At 40.9% G+C, this 23,712-nt stretch overlaps 1 protein-coding gene across 1 annotated transcript in view; it reads left to right on the top strand.

The window, feature by feature from the left end:
* Positions 1–23,712, top strand: part of LOC122804259 (transmembrane protein 87A-like) — a gene marked incomplete in the record, with an annotated part of 1,166,529 nt that overhangs the window by 800,236 nt on the left and 342,581 nt on the right. The window contains 1 exon segment of the mRNA XM_044074023.1: positions 18,858–18,916. Within this exon segment, the coding sequence (XP_043929958.1) occupies positions 18,858–18,916 (59 nt within the window).

The following is a 23,712-nucleotide window of genomic DNA, read 5'->3' as shown; positions in this document are numbered from 1 at the left end:
AATCTCACCCAGACAGGGCCTCTCAGCCCCAGAAAGAGACCTAGACAGAGCCCCGAGCCAGTGTCCTCTGATGATTCTGGATGACTCATACATTACAGACCAGCCAGAGGCTCCTTTTCTACTTATGAAGATTCCGATGCTGAAGAATCCATTCCAACTGCCTCTCCACCAGAGGAATTTTCCTTTGGGGAAACCTTACATGCCATGAGAGAACAATTCCAATGGCAGGGACAAGATTTCTCAGATTCAAGAAAAAGGCTTAGGACTTTTCTGCACTTACCACAACATAGGCCCTTAGCTATACCTCCTGTACTGCCTGTTGTGGATGATGCATTTAATGATGTTTGCACTGCTCCTGATTCATTACCTCCAGCCCTTGCCAAACCAGATAGATTTTACAGGGTGCCAGACACTCATCACCTCCTATACAAGGCCCCACTTGCAGATCCTGAAACTATATCCCAGGGGCCTAAGGCAGTAGCCTCGACCACAGCAAAAAACCCTATTCCTTCTGAAAGGGAATCCAGGTCCTTAGAGAGATGGGGAGAAAAACGTTTACACCTCTGCTACTCTCTCAGCTAGAGCTTTAAACTGTCAGTTTCATATGATCCAATACCAAGAGTTTATGCTTGATCAGTTAACTAAAAAACTGTCCTCTGATGAATCCTTAGATAAGAAATATGTATTAGAAATGGTAAATAACATCCAACAGGTTAGTAACCATTCCTTAAAATGTGGCTATGATGCACCGGAGGCTTCATTTAGATCAGCCATGACTGGCACAGTGATAAGAAGGCATGCATGGTTGAAAGAACAGGTCTTACCGGATCATGTTAAAGCAAAGCTATTAGATGCTCCTATGGATAAGGCCAGTCTATTTGGTACACCTGCCCAACAAGTAATGAAGAAAATGGAAGAAAAGGCAAAATCTGTACAAACAGTTAAAGATTTCTTACAGGTTCAGCCCCCAAGGTTTAGCAGGAACTGGCCTGCCAAAAATTGGTCCTTTCCTGACTCCACAAGATCCCAAAGGGGCAGGAATAGATGCTCTAGGGGCAGAAATCAATCCAGAGGAGGTGCCTACAGAGGACGACAGTGGCAAGGCAATAACCGAGGCACAGACACAACCACTGCCACTGCAACAGGACAATCACAGTGACTTGGCCCTGACACCGCCTACCAGGGAGCAAATAGCAGCACCTTTAGGCGGAAAGTTAGCCTTATTTTCGAAAAATTGGCACTACATCACAAAAGACAAGTGGATTTTGCAAACCATAGACCAAGGTTACCGGTTCCACTTCCACACCTTACCAGTAAAAAGAGGAATGCCAAACCTACCTCCAAATCAAAAAATAGAAGCTCTGCAGCAGATAGCGAAATTAACAAAGATGAGAGCTGTGGAAAGAGTACCAATAACAGAACAGGGCAAAGGATTCTACTCCAGACTCTTCCTAGTACCAAGAAAAGAAAAGTTGGAGACCTATTCTCGACCTGTCCGCCTTAAACACGTACATCATTGTCCCGAAATTCAAAATGCTGACCCTACAGCAACTTCTTCCCATGCTGGGCAAGGAGTGTTGGCTGGTAACTCTAGATCTCAAGGAGGCATACCTGCACGTCCCCATTCGACCAATTGCAGAAGATACCTCAGATTTCTTGCAGGATCAGAGCATTATCAATTCTCAGCATTGCCCTTTGGCTTATCTACTGCCCAGAGTATTCACAAAATGCCTGGCATCAGTAATCGCTCACTGCAGACTACAGGGAATCCAAATTTATCCATACCTGGACGACTGCCTGTTACAAGCGGACAACAAAAGCAAGCTGACAACAGATTTACAAAGGGTCATTTACTTGCTACAAGCCCTGGGATACACAGTCAATTTACAAAAGTCAAGGCTGATACCATCCCAAACAAGAACATTCTTGGGCGAATTGGACACAGTAAAACAAATGGCATTCCTAACTGCAGAAAAACAAAAAGATCTCCCTCTTTACTTCTTGGCATTAACAAAGCAGAACAAACTAACAGCAAGAAAAGTTCTGCAGGCCTTGGGCTTCATGGCATCATGCATAATCTTGGTCCCACATGCCAGACTGCATATGAGAAAGCTACAGTGGTACCTAAAAAATTTATGGTCTCAGCACAGGCACAGCTTAGAAACAGAAATCCCACTAATACCATGCCTAAAACAGGAGTTCCTATGGTGGGCTCAAGCATGCCAGGCAAACCCAGGCTTACCCTTCCACAACTTTCGAGCAAGCCAAACCATCACAACGGACGCCTCAGACCTAGGATGGGGCGCACATGCTGGACAAATGCATACAAGGATTGTGGACTCAAGACCAGCTGCACCTGCACATAAACCAAAAAGAAATGCTGGCAGTAAAACTGGCAATCCAAAAATTCAGACCATTCCTCAAAGAAGGCCATTTGATGATAAGGACAGACAACACCACAGTCATGTGGTACATCAACAAACAGGGAGGCACTCATTCATACCCCCTATGCAGAATGACTTTGGACCTTTGGAATCTGGCTCTCAGCTACAACATCCAGTTACAGGCAATATTTGTGCCGGGAAAAGAGAACACACTAGCAGACATGTTAAGCAGAACCACCTCGGATGCTCACGAATGGATGCTACACCCGGACATCTTCAAGGCCATCACAAAGAAAGGGGGAATGCCACAAATAGATCTATTCGCTTCCCCACTCAATCACCAGCTCAAAAAATTCTGCACAAGGACATTCCACCCACTTGCATGGAAGGTGGACTCTCTATCCTTCAGCTGGAAAGACCTAACAGCATATGCATTTCCACCTCTTCCCTTGATGCACAAGGTACTACTGACAATCAAAGAGGAACGTCCAAGGATAATCCTGATAGCTCCGAATTGGCCAAGACAACACTGGTACCCATTGCTGAGGAGCATGTCTTGGGAGAGAATGTGGTCAATACCCCTGATGCCTTTGATGTTAACTCAGAACAACTACAACAACATGCATCCAATCCTAAAAACCTTGCAACTGACGGCCTGGAACATCACATAGCAGCAACTAACCCAGACCTTTCACAAAGGGTTAAAGACATTATCCTTGAAGCCCGCAGACCTTCAACAAGAAGGAACTATGCAGGAAAATGGAAAAGGTTTGTCATTTGGAGTACTGAAAGAGGAAAAGATGTGTCGAACATAGATATTGCTAACATTCTGGAGTACTTGGCAGAGCTTCTACATACAGGCCTGTCCTATTCCTCCATCAAGATACATGCATCAGCTATTTCAGCAGAATACAGCTTCGATCCACCTGTCTTTTCGCATCCTCTACTCAGGCAGTTCCTCAGAGGGATCAAGAATGTAAAACCTCCTAGGAAACCACCATTACCAGCATGGGACTTGAACTTTGTGCTAGAAAAGTTGACACTCCCTCCGTTTGAACCAGCAGCAACAGCAGATCTGCAACACCTGTCATGGAAAACTGCTTTCCTACTGGCAATTACCTCAGCAAGGAGGGTTTCGGAACTACAGGCCTTAATGGCAGTGCAACCCTTCCTAATCTTCCATCAAGATAGGGTGTCCATGAGAACTAATCCTACATTTATGCCTAAGGTGGTATCCAGAGTGTCTTTAAACCAGGCAATCCATCTACCTACCTTCTTTCCCAATCCGCAAAACAGGGGGGAAAGACTGCTGCATACCTTGGATGTACATAGACAGTTACGCTACTACCTGGACAGAACCAAAAGTAACAGAAAAACTGACCAGCTTTTAGTAGCCTATGCAACAGGAAGGGAAGGAAAAGCAATTTCCAAACAGACAATCTCCAAATGGATAGGAAATTGCATAAGATTCTGGTACTCCTACCATGGAAAACCAATTCCACAGAACATAAGACCTCATTCTACAAGGGCTACAGCCACTACCACAGCTTTCTTACGAGGAGTGGCAACCAAGGACATTATTGAGGCGGCTACTTGGACCTCCGTGCATACATTTGCCAAGCATTATAATTTACCTCTATACTCTAGATCCCGAGCAGGGTTTGCCACTGCAGTACTGCAAGGGATCCTAACTACACCATAATTTTTCCTTCCTCCACCCCTAGTTTGGCTATGGTATTCTACCCATTTGTTATGACTGCAGATGCATCCATGAAGGACATAGTACAGATGTTCTTCGTCTTCCATTGCTGCAGTCCTGACTATTGGGTATAGTCCGCGTCCCGTCGGCCCGAATACCAGAGTATAAGGCTGACGTCGGTCAGGGCGCATTAGACTGACGTCAGTACGTCAGGGTACTAATGCGCATGACCGACGTCATATCCTCAGTCTTTTTTGCCGCATGGTCCGATGCAGAAGCAGTTTTGCGAGTGCAGGTTGGCGTACTGAAATATTTCCGAAACCGGAGTTTCAGACCGAAACAGAGTTGGCTAAGTACCCGTTAGAACATTTTAGTTTTTTCTTGCCTCAGTATTTTACCGGATGTCAGAAAAAGTGAATAACTGTATTTCTTGTGGGAAACAGATAACTCATAGGGATTATCATACCTTGTGTATACCTTGTTTAGGGCCTGAGCACGACGTTGTTGGTTGCCGCTCTTGTGCTAGGTTTAACAAACGCACTATTAAGAGGAGGTTAGACTGTGCCAGGTTAGTGTTTGGGAAGCGTTGCAATTATAACATGCCGTCGGATGCTCCGACGCCCGCTTCCTCCAAGAAGCGCAAGGATAAAACAGTGAAGCCTAGGGTTGAGGAACCGGCAGTCCCGGACGTCGGTTCTTTAGAAGGCTCAGTGGAGCCGGAGGTTTTGCCAGGAGTTTCCATGGAGTCCCAGGCAGAAACTATACTTTTACAGGATGTGCCTTCTCAGGAGGTAGGCCAGGCTGAGGGGGCTTCTCAGGTGACTGTTCTTCCCTCTCTTCCCAAGGTAGTTAGGGCCTCTCCTTCTGTTGCCAAAACTTCTTTGAGGGGTAGGCCTACTTCAGCTTCAGTGGGGGCTTCTCCTAGCATTTCAGGTTCTGTACCTAAGAAACATATGCTTAAAATGGCAGAAGATTTGATTACTATGATCAGGGGTTCTATGCCCCCGCCTGATAAGAGGCCTAGGGTGGAACCGGAGTTTGATAGTTTTGAACAGTGTTCAGAGGCTTCAGAATCTTCTGTGGAAGATTTGCAGGAGTATCCTACATATTCTGATTCTGATGTGGATGATTCCACTCCTACAGCGTCTCCACCTGAGGATTTCTCATTTTCAGAGACTTTGCATTCCATGAGGGAGCACTTTAAATGGGAAGGCCAGGATTACTCTGACTCCAGGAAAAGGCTTAGGGAGTTCTTGTTTTACCCCAGCATAGGCCTTTAGCTATTCCTCCTGTGTTGAATGTGGTGGAAGATGTTTTGCAGAGGCTTCCCTGAACCCTGATTCTTTGCCTCCTGCTCCTGTTAAGCCTGATAGGTATTATAGGGTGCCCGAAGCTCATAAATATTTGTTTAAGAGTCCTAGGGCGGACCCAGAAACTATTTCTCAAGGGCCTAAGGGTGTAAAGGCTTCTGTGGTTAAAAATCCTGTCCCCACTGATAAAGAGGCAAGGGCTTTGGATAGGTGGGAAAGAAAGTGTATACTTCTTCCACTCTAGCCATGAGAGCTTTGAATTGTCAGTTTCACATGTTAAAATATCAGAATTATCTCCTTTCACAATTGAAATCTAAGGTGGATGCTTTGGCGGAAGGTATTGAGTGTAAAGAGTTGCTGGATTTGGTTCATGTGTCTGAACAAGTGGGTAAGCATTCTTTGCAATGTGGTTTTGATGCTGTACAGGCCTCCTCGAGGGTGGCTGCTACCAGTTCTGTTCTTCGCAGGCATGCCTGGTTGAAGGATCAGAATTTAGCTGAGCATGTTAAGACAAGGATTTTGGATGCTCCTTTACAGTCTGATGTGTTGTTTGGTTCGCCTGTGGAAGCTGTTTTAAAGAAAATGGAGGACAAAGCTAAGTCTATGCAAACTGTTAAAGATTTTTTGCAGGTGCAGCCACCAAGTTTAGTAGAAATTGGCCTGCTAAGGGGTGGACATATCCTGCTTATGATTCTCAGTCTAGGGGTAGGTCTAGTCGTGGTAGGGGCAGGGCTCAAGGTTCTTTTAGGCCTAGAACAGGAGTTCACCTGCTCAGACTTCTGGTGAGGGCAGGGGTCAGTCCTTTCGTAAACAGACCCAATGACCTGTTTTTTCAGCTGCCAGCAGATTCACGTCTGGCAGCTCCTTTGGGAGGAAGACTGTCTCTTTTCAAAGAAAATTGGGATTTAATTACTCAAGACAAATGGGTGTTGGATATCATTCACCACGGTTACAGATTTTATTTCCATACAATGCCCCCTTTCAAAGGCATGCCAGACATTCCTCCTCTACAAAGAAAAGAGGCTCACAAGCAAGTTTTACAGTTACTTCGCATAGGGGCCATTCAGCCAGTCCCTGTGTCAGAGAGGGGCCTAGGATTTTATTCTCGCCTGTTCCTTGTACCAAAGAAGGGGAACACGTGGAGACCAATTTTGGATTTATCTCTTCTCAACACGTTTTTGGACATTCCCAAGTTCAAGATGTTGACGTTACAACAGCTTTTACCTCTGCTGGGCAAAGATCACTGGATGGTAACTTTAGATCTCAAGGAAGCTTACCTTCATGTGCCTATAAGGCTAAGTTGCAGAAAGTATCTGCGGTTTCGAGCTGGAAATTCTCATTATCAGTTCTCTGCATTGCCCTTTGGCTTATCTACTGCGCCCAGAGTATTCACAAAGGTTCTGGCTCCAGTGATAGCTTACTTCAGGCTTCAAGGAATTCAAATCTATCCTTACTTGGACGACTGCCTGATTCTGGCTCAAGAAAAGGAAGACCTTCTACAGCATCTGGAATATGTTATAGCAGTGCTAAGATGCCTAGGGTATTCTGTGAATGAAATAAAGTCCAGTCTAGTACCCTCTCAAGACATGTGCTTTCTGGGCGTGAGACTGAATACAGCAGCCCAGATGGCCTTTTAACCCCGGACAAACAAAAGAGTCTGTCACTTTACTTCCATCAACTATCTCATCAGTCCGTGCTGACTGCAAGGACAGTCCTTCAAGCATTAGGGTTCATGGCATCTTGTATTCTGGTGCTTCCCAATGCCAAACTGCATATGAGGAAGCTACAATGGTATCTCAAAAATGTATGGACACAGCACTGCCAGGATTTGGACACTGTCATTCAAATAATACCTTGCCTTCAAAAAGAATTCTTGTGGTGGGCTCAGGAATGTCACCTAAACAAGGGACTCTCTGTGACCCGGCCAGAGGCAAGTCAGATTTTAACGACAGATGCCTCGGACATTGCTTGGGAGCTCATCTAAATGGAAAGTGGATACAAGACAAGTGGCCTGCCAGACTACAGCATCTACATATCAACATGAAGGAGATGTTAGCAGTCCAGTTTGCGTTAATGACTTTCAAGGAGTTACTTCTTCCAGGGCAGGTGTTGATTCTAACAGACAACACAACTGTCATGTGGTACATCAACAAGCAAGGGGGAACACATTCTTATCCTCTATGCAGGCAAGCAATGATTTTATGGGAGACTGCGCTAAGCTTGCAACTAACTCTTCAGGCAAGGTTTCTGCCAGGAGCACAGAACTCCTTAGCAGATGTGTTAAGCAGACAAATCATGGATCCCCACAGTGGAAACTGGATCTTCATGTATTTCAGAAACTGACAGTGTCATGGGGAACTCCAGACATAGATCTGTTCGCTTCTCCACTAAACCACCAGCTGCCAAAGTATTGCACAAAGGGGTTTCATCACACAGCTTGGAAAGTGGATGCTCTGTCTTTCAGTTGGAAGAACCTTCATGTGTATGCCTTTCCACCTCTACCTCTTCTTCCAAAGGTACTATTAAAGGTCAGACAAGACAGGCCAAGGATGATTTTGATAGCTCCAGATTGGCCTCGGCAACATTGGTACCCACTACTACGGAGTCTGGTAAAGAAGCCTCCATGGCCTTTACCTCTGATTCCTCATCTTTTATCTCAGAAGGACGGTCATCTGCTCAATGTCAAGCTTCACTCTCTTCATCTAACAGCCTGGCATATTCTGTGTTGAAACACAGCAGGTCTCAACTTCCTCAACAAGTTTTAAATGTGATTATGGAAGCTAGAAGACCTAGTACAAGGAGAGTGTACGCAGAAAAATGGAAGAGATTTTTATTTTGGAGTACAGCAAAGAATTTGGAGATTTCAGAGCCTAATTTGAGTGTGGCTCTTCAATATCTTACTGAATTATTGGACAAAGGTTTGTCCTTCTCTTCCATAAAGATTCATGCTGCAGCAATTTCAGCTCACTATGATTGTGACCCACCTTTGTTTTCGCATCCTTTGTTCAAGCAGTTTCTTAGAGGGCAAAGAATATAAGACCCCCACGTAGAGCTCCTACTCCTGCTTGGGATCTCAATTTTGTGTTGGAAAAACTTACTCTACAACCTTTTGAGCCTGCAGCTACTGCTGAATTGAAATATTTGTCATGGAAGACTGCTTTTCTGTTGGCTATTACTTCTGCAAGAAGGGTGTCTGAGTTGCAGGCCCTTATGGCAGTAGAGCCCTTTTTGATTTTCCATAAGGATAGGGTATCATTACGTACTAATCCTTCTTTTATGCCTAAGGTGGTTTCTAGTGTGGCTTTAAACCAAACTATTCATTTGCCTACGTTTTTGCAGATCCTCAAAATAAAGGGAAAAGATTTTGCACACTTTAGATGTACACAGGCAATTGCGTTATTATTTAAGCAGGACTAAGGATTTCAGGCAGTCTCAGCAGTTGTTTGTTTCTTTTGCTTTGAGTTCTCAGGGCAAGCCTGTGTCAAAACAAACTATTTCTAGGTGGATTGGCTTTTGCATTGCATTTTGTTATTCCCATCATGGCAAGGAGATTCCAGCTGGGATTAGGCCTCATTCCACTAGGGCTACTGCCACTTCTACAGCATTTCTAAGGGGGGTGGCAACTAAGGATATTCTGGAAGCAGCTACTTGGAGTTCAGTGCATACTTTCTCTAGGCATTATCACCTTCCTATCTACTCTAAGTCTAGGGCTGGTTTTGCTACAGCTGTTTTACAAGGCATGTTGTCAGCTCCTACTACTTTATAATTTGCCAGCCTCCCTTACCTCTGCTTTGGGATTCTACCCAATAGTCAGGACTGCAGCAATGGAAGACGAAGAACATAGTACAGTTTTGTACCTACCATAAATGTAGATGTTCGAGGATTCCATTGCTGCAGTCCATTTTACTCCTCCTTCCCTCTGTATTTAGGGGTGGTTGTGTAGGTGAGTTTACATGCTTATATTTTTGTATATATTGTTGTATATATTATACATGTTTTTGGTGCAGGTTGTTTTGGGACTTGTCTTTTTAGGGTCTTCTGACATCTGGGGCAAGAAAAGACTGAGGATATGACGTCGGTCATGCGCATTAGTATCCTGACGTACTGACGTCAGTCTAATGCGCCCTGACCGACGTCAGCCTTATACTCTGGTATTCGGGCCGACGGGACGCGGACTATACCCAATAGTCAGGACTGCAGCAATGGAATCCTCGAACATCTACATTTATGGTAGGTACAAAACTGTACTTTTTGTACCTACCATAAATGTAGATGTCCGACCTGGATAGCATCTGCAGTCAGGATTACCCACCCTCCTTCCCCTCTGTGGTACTCCTAGGGTATTTACCCTCCTAATAGCTAGCTGGGGGGGGGGGGAGTCTCTTATGGTGTATTTGTTTGTATATATGTACATACATGCTTATTTTTTGTGTTTGCCTTCTACCTTTTTGGAAACATTGGCATTTATCCAAAATTTAGCCTTCCAAGAGGGCAACTGGCATCTGGGGCAAGAAACACTGAGGAAGATGGCGTCGGCTGATGCCTTTATACCCGAAGACCAGCAGAGATGACGTCGGGTGAAGTGCGACATCAGCCGAAGCCGGACCCAGACTTTGGAATCCGGCCGACCGAAGGGCTGCCTGACGACAGGACAACCCATTTGTTATGACTGCAGATGCTATCCAGTTCGGACATCTACATTTATGGTAGGTACAAAACTGTACTTTTTGATTCCTTAGAGGCCTCTTGCAGAGCCGCAGTTACTGGATCAGTGATTAGGAGGCATGCCTGGTTAAAGGAACAAAATTTGCATGATCATGTTAAAGCTGAATTGCTAGATGCACCTTTACAGCATGATTCTCTGTTTTGTATTAAGGCAGAAGAGGTTTTAAAGAAAATGGAAGACGAAGCTAAGTCTATGCAAACTTCTTACAAGTGTGGCCACCAAGATTCAGTAGACACTGGCCTACAAACAATTGGTCCTTTCCTGTGTCAGACAGAGCTCAAAGGGGCAAATCCAGATGCCCTAAGGGTTGCAGATACCAGGCGCAAGATTCATACAGGTCAAAGCAATGGGGCGCTTCCACCTCCAAATCTGGAGGAGATAAAGCGCAAACCTGCAGAAAGCAATCCCAATGACTTCCATCTGCCTGCACCAAGCACTTATCTTTTGGCAGCACCCACAGGGGGAAAATTAGCACTTTTTGCTCAAAATTGGCAGTTAATAACCCAGGACAAGTGGGTACTAAACATCGTATCACAGGGATACAGATTCCATTTCCACACACTGCCAAGGGCAAATAGTTGGCCAGATCTGCCAAAAAATCAATGGGCAGAGGCACAGAAACAGGTTACGTCCCTCGAGGATATGGGGGCCATTTAGACAGTAACAGAACAGGAAAAAGGACAAGGTTTTTACTCAAGACTGTTCTTGGTACCCAGAAAGGACAAGGCCTGGCGGCCAATACTGGATTTATCGATTTTGAGCACATACCTGGACATTACAACACTCAAAATGCTGGCTTTGCAGCAGCTTCTGCCCATGCTGGGGAAGAATGCTTGGCTGGTGACTTTAGACCTAAAAGAGGCATACCTGCATGTCCCAATAAGACAATTGTGCAGAAGATACCTCAGATTCAAGGCTGGCTTAATGCATTACCAATTCTTTGCACTGCCCTTTGGCTTATCTACTGTGCCCAGGGTCCTTACAAAGTGCCTAGCACCAGTAATTGTATTTTGCAGACAAAAAGTATACAAATATATCCTTACTTGGACTACTGTCTCATTCAAGCAGAGAACAAGGACACTCCTTCGACACCTGGCGTTTGTGAAAAAGGCTTCTAACATGCCCAGGGTACACAATAAATGAAAAGAAATTAAAACTGGTACCCTCTCAAAACATAACATTCCTGGGTGCAAGCTTGAATACAACTGCCCAGATGGCTTACCTCACGCCAGACAAGCAAAGGCAACTGACTACTTCAAACTGATGGCAACAAAAACACAGTCTTCTGCAAGACAAATTCTGCAGGCTCCGGGCTTCATGGCATCCTGCATCCTACTGATTCCATGTACAAGACTGCATATGAGGAAACTTCAATGGTACCTAAAAAGTTTATGGAGTCAACATTCTCACAGTCTGGAAACAATGATTCCTCTCATTCCCTGTCTGCAACAGGAGTTTCTATGGTGGACAAAGGCATGTCACCAAAACATGGGACGGCCATTCACTCTACCCCCTGCCAGCCAAACCATGACAACAGACGTATCAGATTATGCCTAGGGGACCCACATGGCAGGAAGATGCATTCAGGGCATATGGTCACCAAAACAAATGCATCTACATATCAACCAGAAGGAGATGCTAGCTGTTCAAAATGCTCTAACAGCCTTCAAGGATTTACTTCATCCAGGACAACTACTGATAAAGACTGACAACACCACAGTCATGTGGTATATAAACTAGCAAGGGGGCACACACTCCTACCCCCATGCAGATTACCCATGGCACTGTGGGACACAGCTTTGACCTACCAAATACATCTTCAAGCTCAATTCCTGCTAGGAAAACAAAACACTCTGGCAGACGATTTAAGCCAAAATCTTATGGATCCTCACAAGTGGAAACTAAATCCACAAGTCTTCAGCATGATAAAAGAGAAATGGGGGAGCCCAGACATAGATCTATTTGCCTTTCCTCAAAATTATCAATTGAAAAAATTCTGCACAAGGACTTACCACAGACAAGCATGGAAAGTGGATGCCCTGTCCTTCAGTTGGAAAAACCTATCAGTTTATGCCTTCCCGCCTCTGCCTCTTCTCCCCAAGGTCCTCCTAAAAGTCAGACAAGAGAAACCAAAGATGATACTAATTGCCCCGGACTGGCCCCACCAATACTGGTACCCAGTCCGAAGTAACTTGTCTCAATACCCAGCTTGGACCTTGCCTCAAAGACCACAGCTACTGTCCCAGCAAAACAATCAGATCCTGCACAATCAACTACAGACTCTAAACCTGGCAGCATGGCTGATCATGTAATCATACAAACAACTCCTCTCAGTAAAGCTGTGATAGATGTCATTTTGGAAGCCAGAAGGCCTAGTACTAGAAAATCTTATGCTAACAAATGGAAGAGATTCTGTGCTTGGAATCGAGCACAAGGAACTGATACAGCAGAACCAAATATTCCTCAGATATTGCAATACTTAACTGATATACTTAACAAAGGCCTATCTTTCTCATCATTTAAAATCCATACCTCTGCCATTTCGGCTCATTACAATACAGAGCCACCAGTCTTTTTGCATCCTTTACTAAAGCAGTATCTTAGAGGATCCAAAAATTTAAGGCCGCCTAAAAGATCACAACTGCCTGCATGGGACCTCAATTATGTGATGGAAAAGCTCACCCTGCCTCCATTTGAACCAGCTGCTACCGCTGATATAAAGCTATGGAAAACAGCTCTGCTACTAGCAATTACTTCAGCAAGAAGAGTTTTAGAGCTACAGGCCCTCATGGCTGTAGAGCCTGTTGTTATATTTTACCCAGACAGGGTATCTCTGAGGACAAATCCTACTTTTATGCCTAAGATGGTCTCCAGTGTGGCTGTTAACCAAACAATTCATCTGCCAACCTTTTATCCAAATCCGCAGAACAAGGGGGAGAGAATTCTGCATTCCTTGGACCTACACAGCTAAGATTCTACTTGAGCAGGACTAAAGCTCTAAGAAAAACTGAGCAATTACTAGTGTCATTTGCTGCAGGATCAGAAGGAAAGGCTATATCAAAGCAGAAAATTTCAAAGTGGATAAGCCACTGCATCCATTTCTGCTACTTACACCATGGTAAACCTGTGCCCAAGGGCATTAGGTCTCATTCCACCAGAGCTGCAGCTACCTCAGCAGCCTTTCTAAGGGGAGTACCAACCAAAGACATTCTAGAGGCTGCTACTTGGAGTTCTGTTCACACCTTTGCAAAGCATTTATCATTTGCCTCTCTACTCTAAATCCAGGGCAGGCTTTCCCACTGCAGTTCTGCAGGGCCTTATAGCCACTCTTAATGCTGTTTAGCTCCAGCCTCCCAACCATAGCTTTGGGATTCTACCCAAATGCAATGACTGCAACAGTGAAACACGAAGAGCATAGTACAGTTGTGTACACTTACCTTAAATGTAGATGTTCGAGTGTATTCACTGTTGCAGTCCAGGTTACCCTCCCACCATCACCCTGTCATTCTGGAGTTTATCTTTCCTTCACTATCTTCTACAGTCTATGTGGTGTATTTTCTTGTAGATGGAGGTAAACTTTATATTGATGCATATGTATATGTGTATATACACACAAAATATTTTTTTTTTGCTACCTTTTTGGGGGCACCTGACATCGGGGGCAAGAAAAACTAAAGAAAATGGCGTTGGCTGCATGTTTTTATACCCCTGACGACCTGATGTCATGGAAGAGGAGACTGCAACCGACGTAGGACCCAAGACTTTGGAATTCAGGCTGACTGAGGGCAACCTGCCAGCAGATTACCCAAATGTAATGACTAATACAGTGAATACACTCGAACATCTACATTTATGGTAAGTGTACACAACTGTACTTTTTCATTCACCATAGTACAATTGATTGCTGTATATTGTCTTGACTGCCGTTTCAGGTTTTGATTGTTTAGGCAGAGCAAAATGTATGCGTTCCAACTAATTCTTAAATTGTCATGCAGTTTAGCTACTTTTAACCTGGGATCTTCACTCCTTTATTAGTTTATTCTGTTAGTGGTAAATATCTTTAACAAGCATTCATACTTTGGAAGGACCCTTTCATTAGTGTAGTGCAGTACAGTGATTAAAAACTATATACATGTTTTACCCTAGTATCCTCTGCAGTATGAATCACTACAAATCACTACGTCAACAGTAAAAGAATGACTAAAAAAGTAACAGATATAGCATTTAGCTGGAATATTGGATTGCCTGGCAGTTCAGGTAGGATTAAATGAATCTGCATTACCCTGCCATTTGCCATACCCATCTCTTTTTCCCAAATAACGTTCAAGATACTGAGAGCATGGCACAAGAGACTAACTGGATTCCTTCTTAGAATACTTGAAAATCAAGTACTGGATTTTGAAATGGACTAGTTCTCCAAGTAGTATTAATTTTCTTGATGTCACTATTGTCTACAGTGGTACTAATATACAGACCACAGTATTTAAAAGCCAGTTCATAAAAATAAGTTTTTACATCATAATAGCATGCATCCCTCACATATTTTTAAAGGTATAACTAAAGTGCAATTTATGTGAATGAGCAGATTAAATACAGAAATGGATACATGTTGCCAACAAATGAATGAATTAAAATATGAGTTTCTTGTGAGGGGCTATAATGAGGTAATGCTAGACAGGGAAATCAATGATGTAATAAAATTAAGATCATCTGCTGCTAAACCTTATTTTAGAACAAGATCTATTGAATTGATTGAAGTGCAAGTTTTGCCAAAAAAAAGATGAAAAACTAAGATATATAACGACATTTAATAGGAATAGAGTAGACATAAACAGAATTAGAAATAACAATTGGTGCATACTAAGATCTTTACCTGAATTGTGTCCCTTAATTGGCAAGGCCCCTAGTTTTTCTTACTGCAACTGGCCTAGTTTAAAACAATAATGTTCATATGTATATCACCTTGGACAGGAATATTTGTAGCAAACATGGGACCATTCTGTGTTATACTTGTTGTGACTTTATTACTAAGTATGTTGCATTTATTCACCCTGTAACTAGGAAGAAAATCATGTTTAGTTGCTTTGCACCATGCAATTCTGTAAATGTAGTCTGTCTTGCAACCTGTAAGTTGTGTGCAGCTTTCCATATAGGAAAATCAGTAAGGAAGTTAAAGACAGAGTCATCAAGCATCTAATCAGATATTAGAAGGAATGTCAGCACCAATTCATTATTTAAGCATAGTAAGGAGTGTGAAAATGACCATACTTTCACCTTTAAGGTGATAGATAAAGTTTTTAAAAATGTGAGAAGAGGTGATACTAATAATAGATTAGAAATAAAGGAATATGAATGGATTCTTCGGATGGGTGCCGATTCATTTCCTGGTTTAAATCAAACAGTATCATTGAAACCTGTTTTGAAACATAAGCAAATGTGCCTGCACTAGGAGTTTTTTTACTTTAAAAGTTTTTAGTTGATTGTTAATTGTTGAATTAATGGGCTGTGTGTGATTAGTATATAAAGAAGCTGTCATTTGTTAGATGTTATACACTGGTGAAGGGTTGTTTGAACCTGAAAGCTCTTTTGGATTAAACATTTTTGGTTGAATTGTGCTGTCAAGTTTGATTTATTTTATGGCACATCAGAAAAGCCATTATTGAGTTAGCAACTTGCTGGCAGCACTCCTACTCGTAGACAGAAATATATAGTCTACTGGTCATTGTACTACCTTCAAGTTATAAGAAAGTCAAAGAAAAAAGATGCTAAGAAAGCAGCAGACATTATAAACATACCCAGGTAACCTCAACCACTTATAAATTTGGAGTCAAAGTGCTCCTTTAAATTCCAGAGGCAGCCAGGCACACACTTAAAAAGAGCACTAATGAAAAACTAGCATTTGGCTTGTACTGGAGTTGAACTACTGCAGTACAGGTTAAACGTGTGATTGTAAAACTGGAAAAGTATTGTAGCAGCTGAAGAGTAATCTTCTAATGCATTCTAAATGTTACGCTGCACAATGTTTAAGAGTGATAGACATACATTCTAAATGTTATGCTGCAAATGTTTGAGTGGTAGACATATTTCTGCCATCTTAATGAAATTTTTCACATTTCTATTTGTGTGGAATATTAATTGCACCTCTTAAAACAGAACACTAAACAGTAAATCATAGTAACATGGAAACTTGGTGCTCTTGTAGAAGGAAAGCATATATTTGATGATCTCAAAACTGAAATGATTATGAAAATAGCACATTCTTGAGCACTTTTGTCCTCATACAAGGGACTTCATCAGAACAAGTAATTAATACACTTCCCCATCCAATAAAATAACACCAGACAATAACATCATTTTAAATACAAATAGCAAATAATAATTAAAGCTGTAGTAGCAAATCACAATAACCTTAATTATAATATTAAATATAAAAAGAGCCTACCACCATATGTATCACAGGAATGTGCTACAAAAGAGCATTTTGGTAAGTGACACCCTGTATTTGGATATGGGGAGAACCTTAAAGTGCATTTAAGTAGTGGAAATTGTACAACCAAATGGGTGTATATTGCAAAATGTATGGGATGTCTAAGCTTTTACATTGGTAAAACTGGGAGATGTTCACGTAAACTTATATCTGAGCATATATACGATATTAACAATAAAAATGTTAATGCTTTGTACAGACATCTCTCTGTTAATTCTCAGTGTGCAGAGTTCAGATTTGGTATATTAGAACAGGTTAAAATAAACTTGCAAGCTGGTGACTAGGAAACAAACCGTGAGTATTGTGAAATGTTTTAATTTATTTTATTTAACATTTGTTTACCGGGAAAAGTCCGATTTGGAATGAGCTAGTTTTCAATGGAGGCCTGGGGAGAAATACTCCAGATGCATGTCTTTTTAAATACAAATTGCACATAATATTTAAAGCTGTAGTAGCAAATCACAGTAACCTTTATTATAATATTAAATGGTTTGGAAAATTAAGTCCCAGGTTTGAATGAAGTTGTCTCCATAAACCCTTTATTGAAGTTGAGACAACAAATTCTAATTTAACTTTTCAGTCTTTTTTTTTTTTTGGTTTTAGTCAATATTTTTAAAAGTTATGTATTTAATGGCAAAATGGTGTTTGCCTTAAGTTTTTCTTTTTATGTAATAGATATGGGTATTATTATGTGTGTTTTAAATGTATTCAAACAGTGTTTTTAAAAATGTTTTATGTTTTTATGGTATGTTCCTGTGATTCATATGGTGTTAGGCTACTTTTTGTATTTAATATTATAATAAAGGCTATTGTCATTCAGCTTTAAATGTTATTTGCAATTTGTATTTAAATTGCATTGTTTGATGTCATTTTATTGGAGGGGGTTGTAAAAGGAGGGGGAAGTATATTAATTACTTGTTCTGATGAAGTGCCTGGTATTGGGGCCAAAGCACACCTCAGTGAATTGAAATCTTTGTTTTTGTACGTTTTATTGAACTCTGCACTAAATATCTCCATGGGTTCCAGCATTTAGCATCCGTATTTTGGTTAAATAGAAAAAGCAATCGAAAACTTGGAAAAAGAAATTTGAGCTTGGACCTAGGTCAGAAAATATCATAGAAGTCTTGAATGAGAGAGGAGAGAGAAAGTGAAAATGTTAGAAAATGGTTATGGAGTAAAAGCAGGTAGACCTAGTACAGTATTGCTACAGTGAATGCACTAAAGTTGTCTTTAACTTGAATGGATGAGTTGAGGGCATTCATTTCCTATCCTAAAGGTTTTGTTTACTGTCCTTTTGAGCCATTTAATGTTTACTGGGCTAAGAGTTTTCAAGTTCTGGTATTTCGTTAGTGTACGTTAATTTAACATGTGGGATGTTTAGTAGCCCAGTATTCACACTGTTCTAAGTTCCTTTTGTATACTTTAGTTTATTATATCTATGTTGTGTTGCTTTTTTATCAGCAAGTATTACTTATGTTAGGGTGGGTGTTTAGCAGTGTTGGGTAAAACCGCAGCAGAAAGAATATTGACTGCATCTGAGACTGACTATTCTGTTTTTTGTATTACATTGGATTTGTTAAGTATTTTTTATGGATAAGCTGTTTGCAATGCATATAAATAATTGTGTTTTGAAGTGATTATAAAAGTTGCTTTTGTTCAAAGTGAACATAATACCACCCTTAATGCTCTGCTGCTGGCAAATACCACCAAAAAAGTTAAATTTTGCTAATGCAACATTAGTTAATTGGAACTTACTATTCCATCAGTGACTGTTAATTCTGTGCTTTAGTAATTCTGAGACTGTCTCACACCATTTCAGGACTCTTGTACCTCATCAAAAGTCACAAAGTAAGATACAGTCACTGCCTTTGGCTTTTAGTAAATCTGAAAAGTAGACGTGCCAGCATGGCAAAGTGGAGACCCACTTTAATTCTTGCCTCTGATCCTTCAGATACTCTCCTAAGTAGCCTTATTATTGTATCAGGGAATGCAAATGCTTCCCGTGTCCTACTTAAAATACCTGCTTACTCTGTCGATTTAACACACAAGAGATGCCTAACTACTTACATGGCTACCTAATCAGAAGAGAGGTGCTCATGAAAGGAGAACCAGTGAAACATTATCAATCACTTGACTTTTTTTTTTTTTTTTTTTTTTTTTTTTTTTTTTTTTTTATGAGGGGTTAGTAAAGACTTCTAAATGTATAATTGAAGTGTGTTTTATACTGACTTATGTTTTTAATGTTTTCAAGCTTCTATCATTTGTATCGTGTGGACAACAAAGAAGTTCAAGTTTGCAGAGTGTCAGTCCGTAAGTCTTGAATTTTATTGTGCTAATATGCTGTTTAAAAATGCTTTTGTGTTATTAATGCAACTGAGTAGTATACCTAAAACATGTTGGCCAGTAGGTGCAGAAAAGTTAAACATATTGTCAACTTGTGGTGATCACCAGTAAATTCTGTATTATAGGATTTTTTTAATAGGATGGTTGCCATCATTGCTTTTGCTAATTTTATATATGCACACACACAATTGCAGACCCTTATATTTTCAGGTTTTCTGCATTGCCATTTGTTGCAGTCCAGGACAAAGCATACTATGGTTTGCTATGGTGCTGGTTTATTTTTTGGGGGGGGTTAAAAATGTCTGGGCTGTGTGCAGACATGGGTTCTTCTGTACTGCAGTGCATTTGTTCAAATTATTTCAGATACCCCACACTGTCTATTTGCAGTTCAATGTACAGGTGACAAAATGAATTCTTCTAAAGCTCTATTTCATTTAATTTTTTGTCAGTTTACTTTGACAAAATGTAGTGTTATTTATTTTAGTATGCATTTTTAAAAACTTGTTAGATTGCCACTTAAGACACGCACAAACATATATTAATACAAAATAAAATAAACCATATTAAAATTTTCCATGTACATATGTTATACATCACATATCTTTTCTTTTTTTGTAATTATCAAAAGTCCAACTTTACATAAATTGCTGTTTTCCTGCCTTTCCATAAACCTCAGTACTCCTGAACATTATTTTGCATGTCTTGATTCCACAATTTCAATTTATTTATATGTAATTTGATCATTCCCTTTTCTAAAGATTCTTCAGACTCTTCATTTCTTTTCTGTCTCTTAAAGTATTCAGTACTTGGGAAAAAAAATTGGTTTAGACTTTATTTTACATTTTCTTATAATTGCTTTTTTTGGCAGCTAACAGACTCAACAGCGTTACTATGTCTAGGCAATTCAGATCATGTGTCCTAGTTCAAAAAATCATATTCCTAGTTACAGCAATTTGCTCATCCAGTATTTCTGACAAGAGTATTCTAGGGTGAATTTTTAAAATCTGCTAATTCATTACTCTCCCAAAGCACATGTTGCCGGTCATCTTTCTTTCCCATCACACCTCCAACTTTTGCCATCTAGGAAAAATTCTCTGAAGTCTACTTGAAGTGTAAAAATACCTGTGCAAACACTTCCAGGCAATGATCCTAAACCTTCTGGACCTTGTTGCATTCTTGGGAGCCGTATATACATATATGTTCTCACATTGTTCTGTTATAAATTTCTTTTCCAGTTTCTCTTACCAGTCTTTTGTAACCTCCTCTGATTCTTCATTATGCAGCGTTTATGTGCCCTACTTCATCCCTTTTTTAACAGTAGCTCCTGTTCTAGATTTGACTGAACACACCACCAGAGCAGGTCATTAACTTAAGATTCTCAATCCCTTTCTTTTTGGCTATACTCTGATAGCAATCCTTGGTAGAGAAAGTGCTCTCTAGCCTGCAGTGCAAACATCGTCTTGACCTCATTCCATTCTTTTACATTTCCTCCTATGGTTATTTGCTCCAAATACCTTGGTTCCTTTGTCAGTTTTATCCAATACATTCCAGCTCCTTCTTTCTTACTTTCTGTATCCCTACTTGCAGTCATCCCTATTGCCAAAATCTCCTTTCTCCATTCTCATGTTGGCTTAGTTCTTGGAATACTTTCTACTACTTTATAAATATAATTTTCAGTATGGTTATTTTCCTTAAGGATCTACATCCAAAATCATATTCTGTCTTTATTTCTTGAACATTCCCCTTGCTTCATCATCATTATACCTTTCCATCTTGAATTATAACCTTCTGCTTGTGTTATGTGATCCTTAATTGTGTACCTCTAAAATATCACTTCAGATCAGGTAATCCTACGCTACCTTGTTCTGTTGGAAGAATCAACTTATCCCAGTTAATCCTTGCCCTCTTCCCCTGCCAAATAAACTGCAAGTCTTTATTAATTATTGTCCACAAATTCTCCTCTGTTAAAAATATGCCTGAGCTGTATATAAAATTAAAGGGACTCAGAAACATTTTCACTCCCCAGGATTCATTAATCTTCCGTGTAAGACTAGATTAGTCTTACACGGAAAGGCCAGTCTAAGAGTATGATGGCAGCGCGCCATGCATATTAATGAGGGTGTGCTGCCTCAACTCTAAAGCTTACACGGAGCATGGACAAGTGTAGGGGGCGGGTCAGACTGCTGAGCAGTCCAAAAATCCATGCCCCTGCACTGACAAAACCCAAGAAATGTCGAGTTTAATGAGCCAGTCCGCTAACATGTGTACATTGTCACTACACTCCTCCATATGTTAAACCTTGTACAAATTTAAAAATTAAAAGAAATGTATTTTTTTTGTTTTATTTCCGATATAGCTGCCCGTATTTGCGCGGCTTTGCCCATTGCTTAGCTACAGTTAGCAGCCTAGACACCGAAGAGGATAATATATATGCAAATTAAGCAAAATAGCGATAGTGTAGTGGTTAGAGCCTTCACACAAAGAGGAGGCATTCCCGGTTCGAGTCCCACTACTCCACGTTCCATTTTCTGTTGGAAATCAGTATACAAAAATATTTCCTGACATATATCATGTATAAGTTTTGTAAAAAGCATTCAAATGTTATATGTAGTAGTGAACAAATTATATATATATATGAAGGTGAAATGGTTATGCATTCTGAGGCATGATTAACTTATTTTATGCAATATAAAACACTGCTAAGCACACTTTAGCAGTGTTTAGCATATTTAAAACCAATTGCTCGTACCTGAGCAATGCGTGAACAAGAGCAATGTCTTTGCACGTAGCTGCACACTGCTCCAACCAGCACAACTACAACATTTTTGCACATAGCTGCACACCGTGCTAACCCAGCGCAACGCCGGGCAAAGTTGGCTAAACACGGCCACACCTCCTTTACTGTACCTTAACCATTCAGGTCTGGCCAGTAGGAAAATAAAAAGCAGCGACAGGGCTCGAACTCAGGATACTGTGCACTACAGTCACAGTACAGAACCACTAAGCCATTACAGCATTTCATAACCATGCACTTTCAACAGACACATATCTATCAAAGGAATATTAAACATTGCCAACATCAGCTAAGCGGGTGTGCCTACAGCTGAGTTTTTTCAAAACTGGCCAATCACAAATAAGTGCGGGAAATGAGGCATATTTAAGCTCCACAGGTGGGAATACATGCCATAACTGGTTGTAGCTCCCTTCTGCAGTCAGCATGGCCGGTGTTGGAGAAGGCACTCGATTTCAAGCGCAACGCTGGGGCATTGAGGAGTCCAAATTAATGGTTTGGCTCCTTGTCCACAATCATGAGGAAAAACTCCTGCGGGGCCAGTACCAGGGCACCCAATATAAAACAGAGATCTGGAACAGTCTTGCTTGTGATCTTACCAGTGCCACTGGCATTCCACAGACTGGTGAGCAGGTCAAGCAGCATTATTCTGACCTGAAGCGACGTAAGGAGGATCAACTGGACCAGTGGATCCAGGAGTCCCGTGCGATGCATAATGCCCCACTACTGAGTAAGTAGCTATTGTATTAAGTAGTTAAGAATTGCTATGCTTGTCTGTACTATGGATAGGTATGTCTCAATATCACTGCATTTACTTCACAGCTGCAGGTGTCCGTGCTATGAATCAGCAAGCCCATGAAGATAGGTTGCAAAAACTGTCATCAGGCAGGTTAGTAATTATTCTGCATGTACTGTTATATAAAATAAATGAGAGAGCCTTCAAAAAGTCTTTTAAGCCAATAAATAAAGGTGTAATAATCCTTTAATAAATGTATAAATCCTGGAGTGCGTCTGTGTCATTTTCTTTGATATGTTGTACTGTTGCATTTTACAAATAGTACTTTTGTATTAAGCAGTGTTAACCCACACTTGGGTAGGCCCATATAATGTGGATGAAGGGAGTGCTAGTAGCTTTTAGGCATATTTACAGCCCTCAACTGTTGCTTCATGCCCAGCATGTGCAGGTTAATCTGGCACATGAGTAGCTTGGTATTGTATTCCCCGGAAATGTCAGTGTGCTGCCAAAAATGTAGGGAGCTGTAAACATATAACCAATACTTTCACCTGAACATATCTAGATAATTATATGAAAGTAGAGCTGTCAGTGTACCATCTTAGCAGTAGTGTGTGTGAGCAACTCTCAAAATATGTAGAAGTAACATCTGCATCTTGGGCAGTTTATATGTAAGATACAGCTCATGTATATAATGATCTGGCAAAATCCAATTGCACAATACAAGGATATTGGGTAGTGTAATAATACATGTAAGGGACATATAACTGCAGTTAATATGAATGTAGTGAAAATTAGAAGGATATATAAGTTGTTGAGATATCCTTTTCCACCCTACTGTATGTGCATAAAAAATGCAATTCCACACCAATCGGTATGTCTAATCTCAAAACATTTGTTGGGACATATGTCCTGTTGGTTTATAAATATTTGTTTTTATTTCTAAGCATGTGCCCTGTTAAAATACCACAATATTGGTGGCCTGTTGCCATCAATTCAATCTGCATGCTGTTGTAATGTCCACTATTGTTCTATATATGCATGTGTTATGCTTGCTTTTCAACTGTTGAAAATCTGGTGTGTTGGGTTAATGGGAATACTTCTGCATGCTGTTATAACTAATTGGGAATGCTGTTGTTACTAACCCATATCTTTATTAAACCCTCCAAAACATAGTTCGTATGGGAAGGCCGGTCCCAGCGGACCCACCTGTTCTGCCTCAGCTGGCCATGGCACCTG

Source organism: Protopterus annectens, chromosome 6.part0 (assembly GCF_019279795.1).
Source record: "Protopterus annectens isolate FY-2018-M chromosome 6.part0, PAN1.0, whole genome shotgun sequence".
Classification (NCBI taxonomy): domain Eukaryota; kingdom Metazoa; phylum Chordata; order Ceratodontiformes; family Protopteridae; genus Protopterus; species Protopterus annectens.
This window is presented reverse-complemented; position numbering and strand designations above follow the sequence as displayed.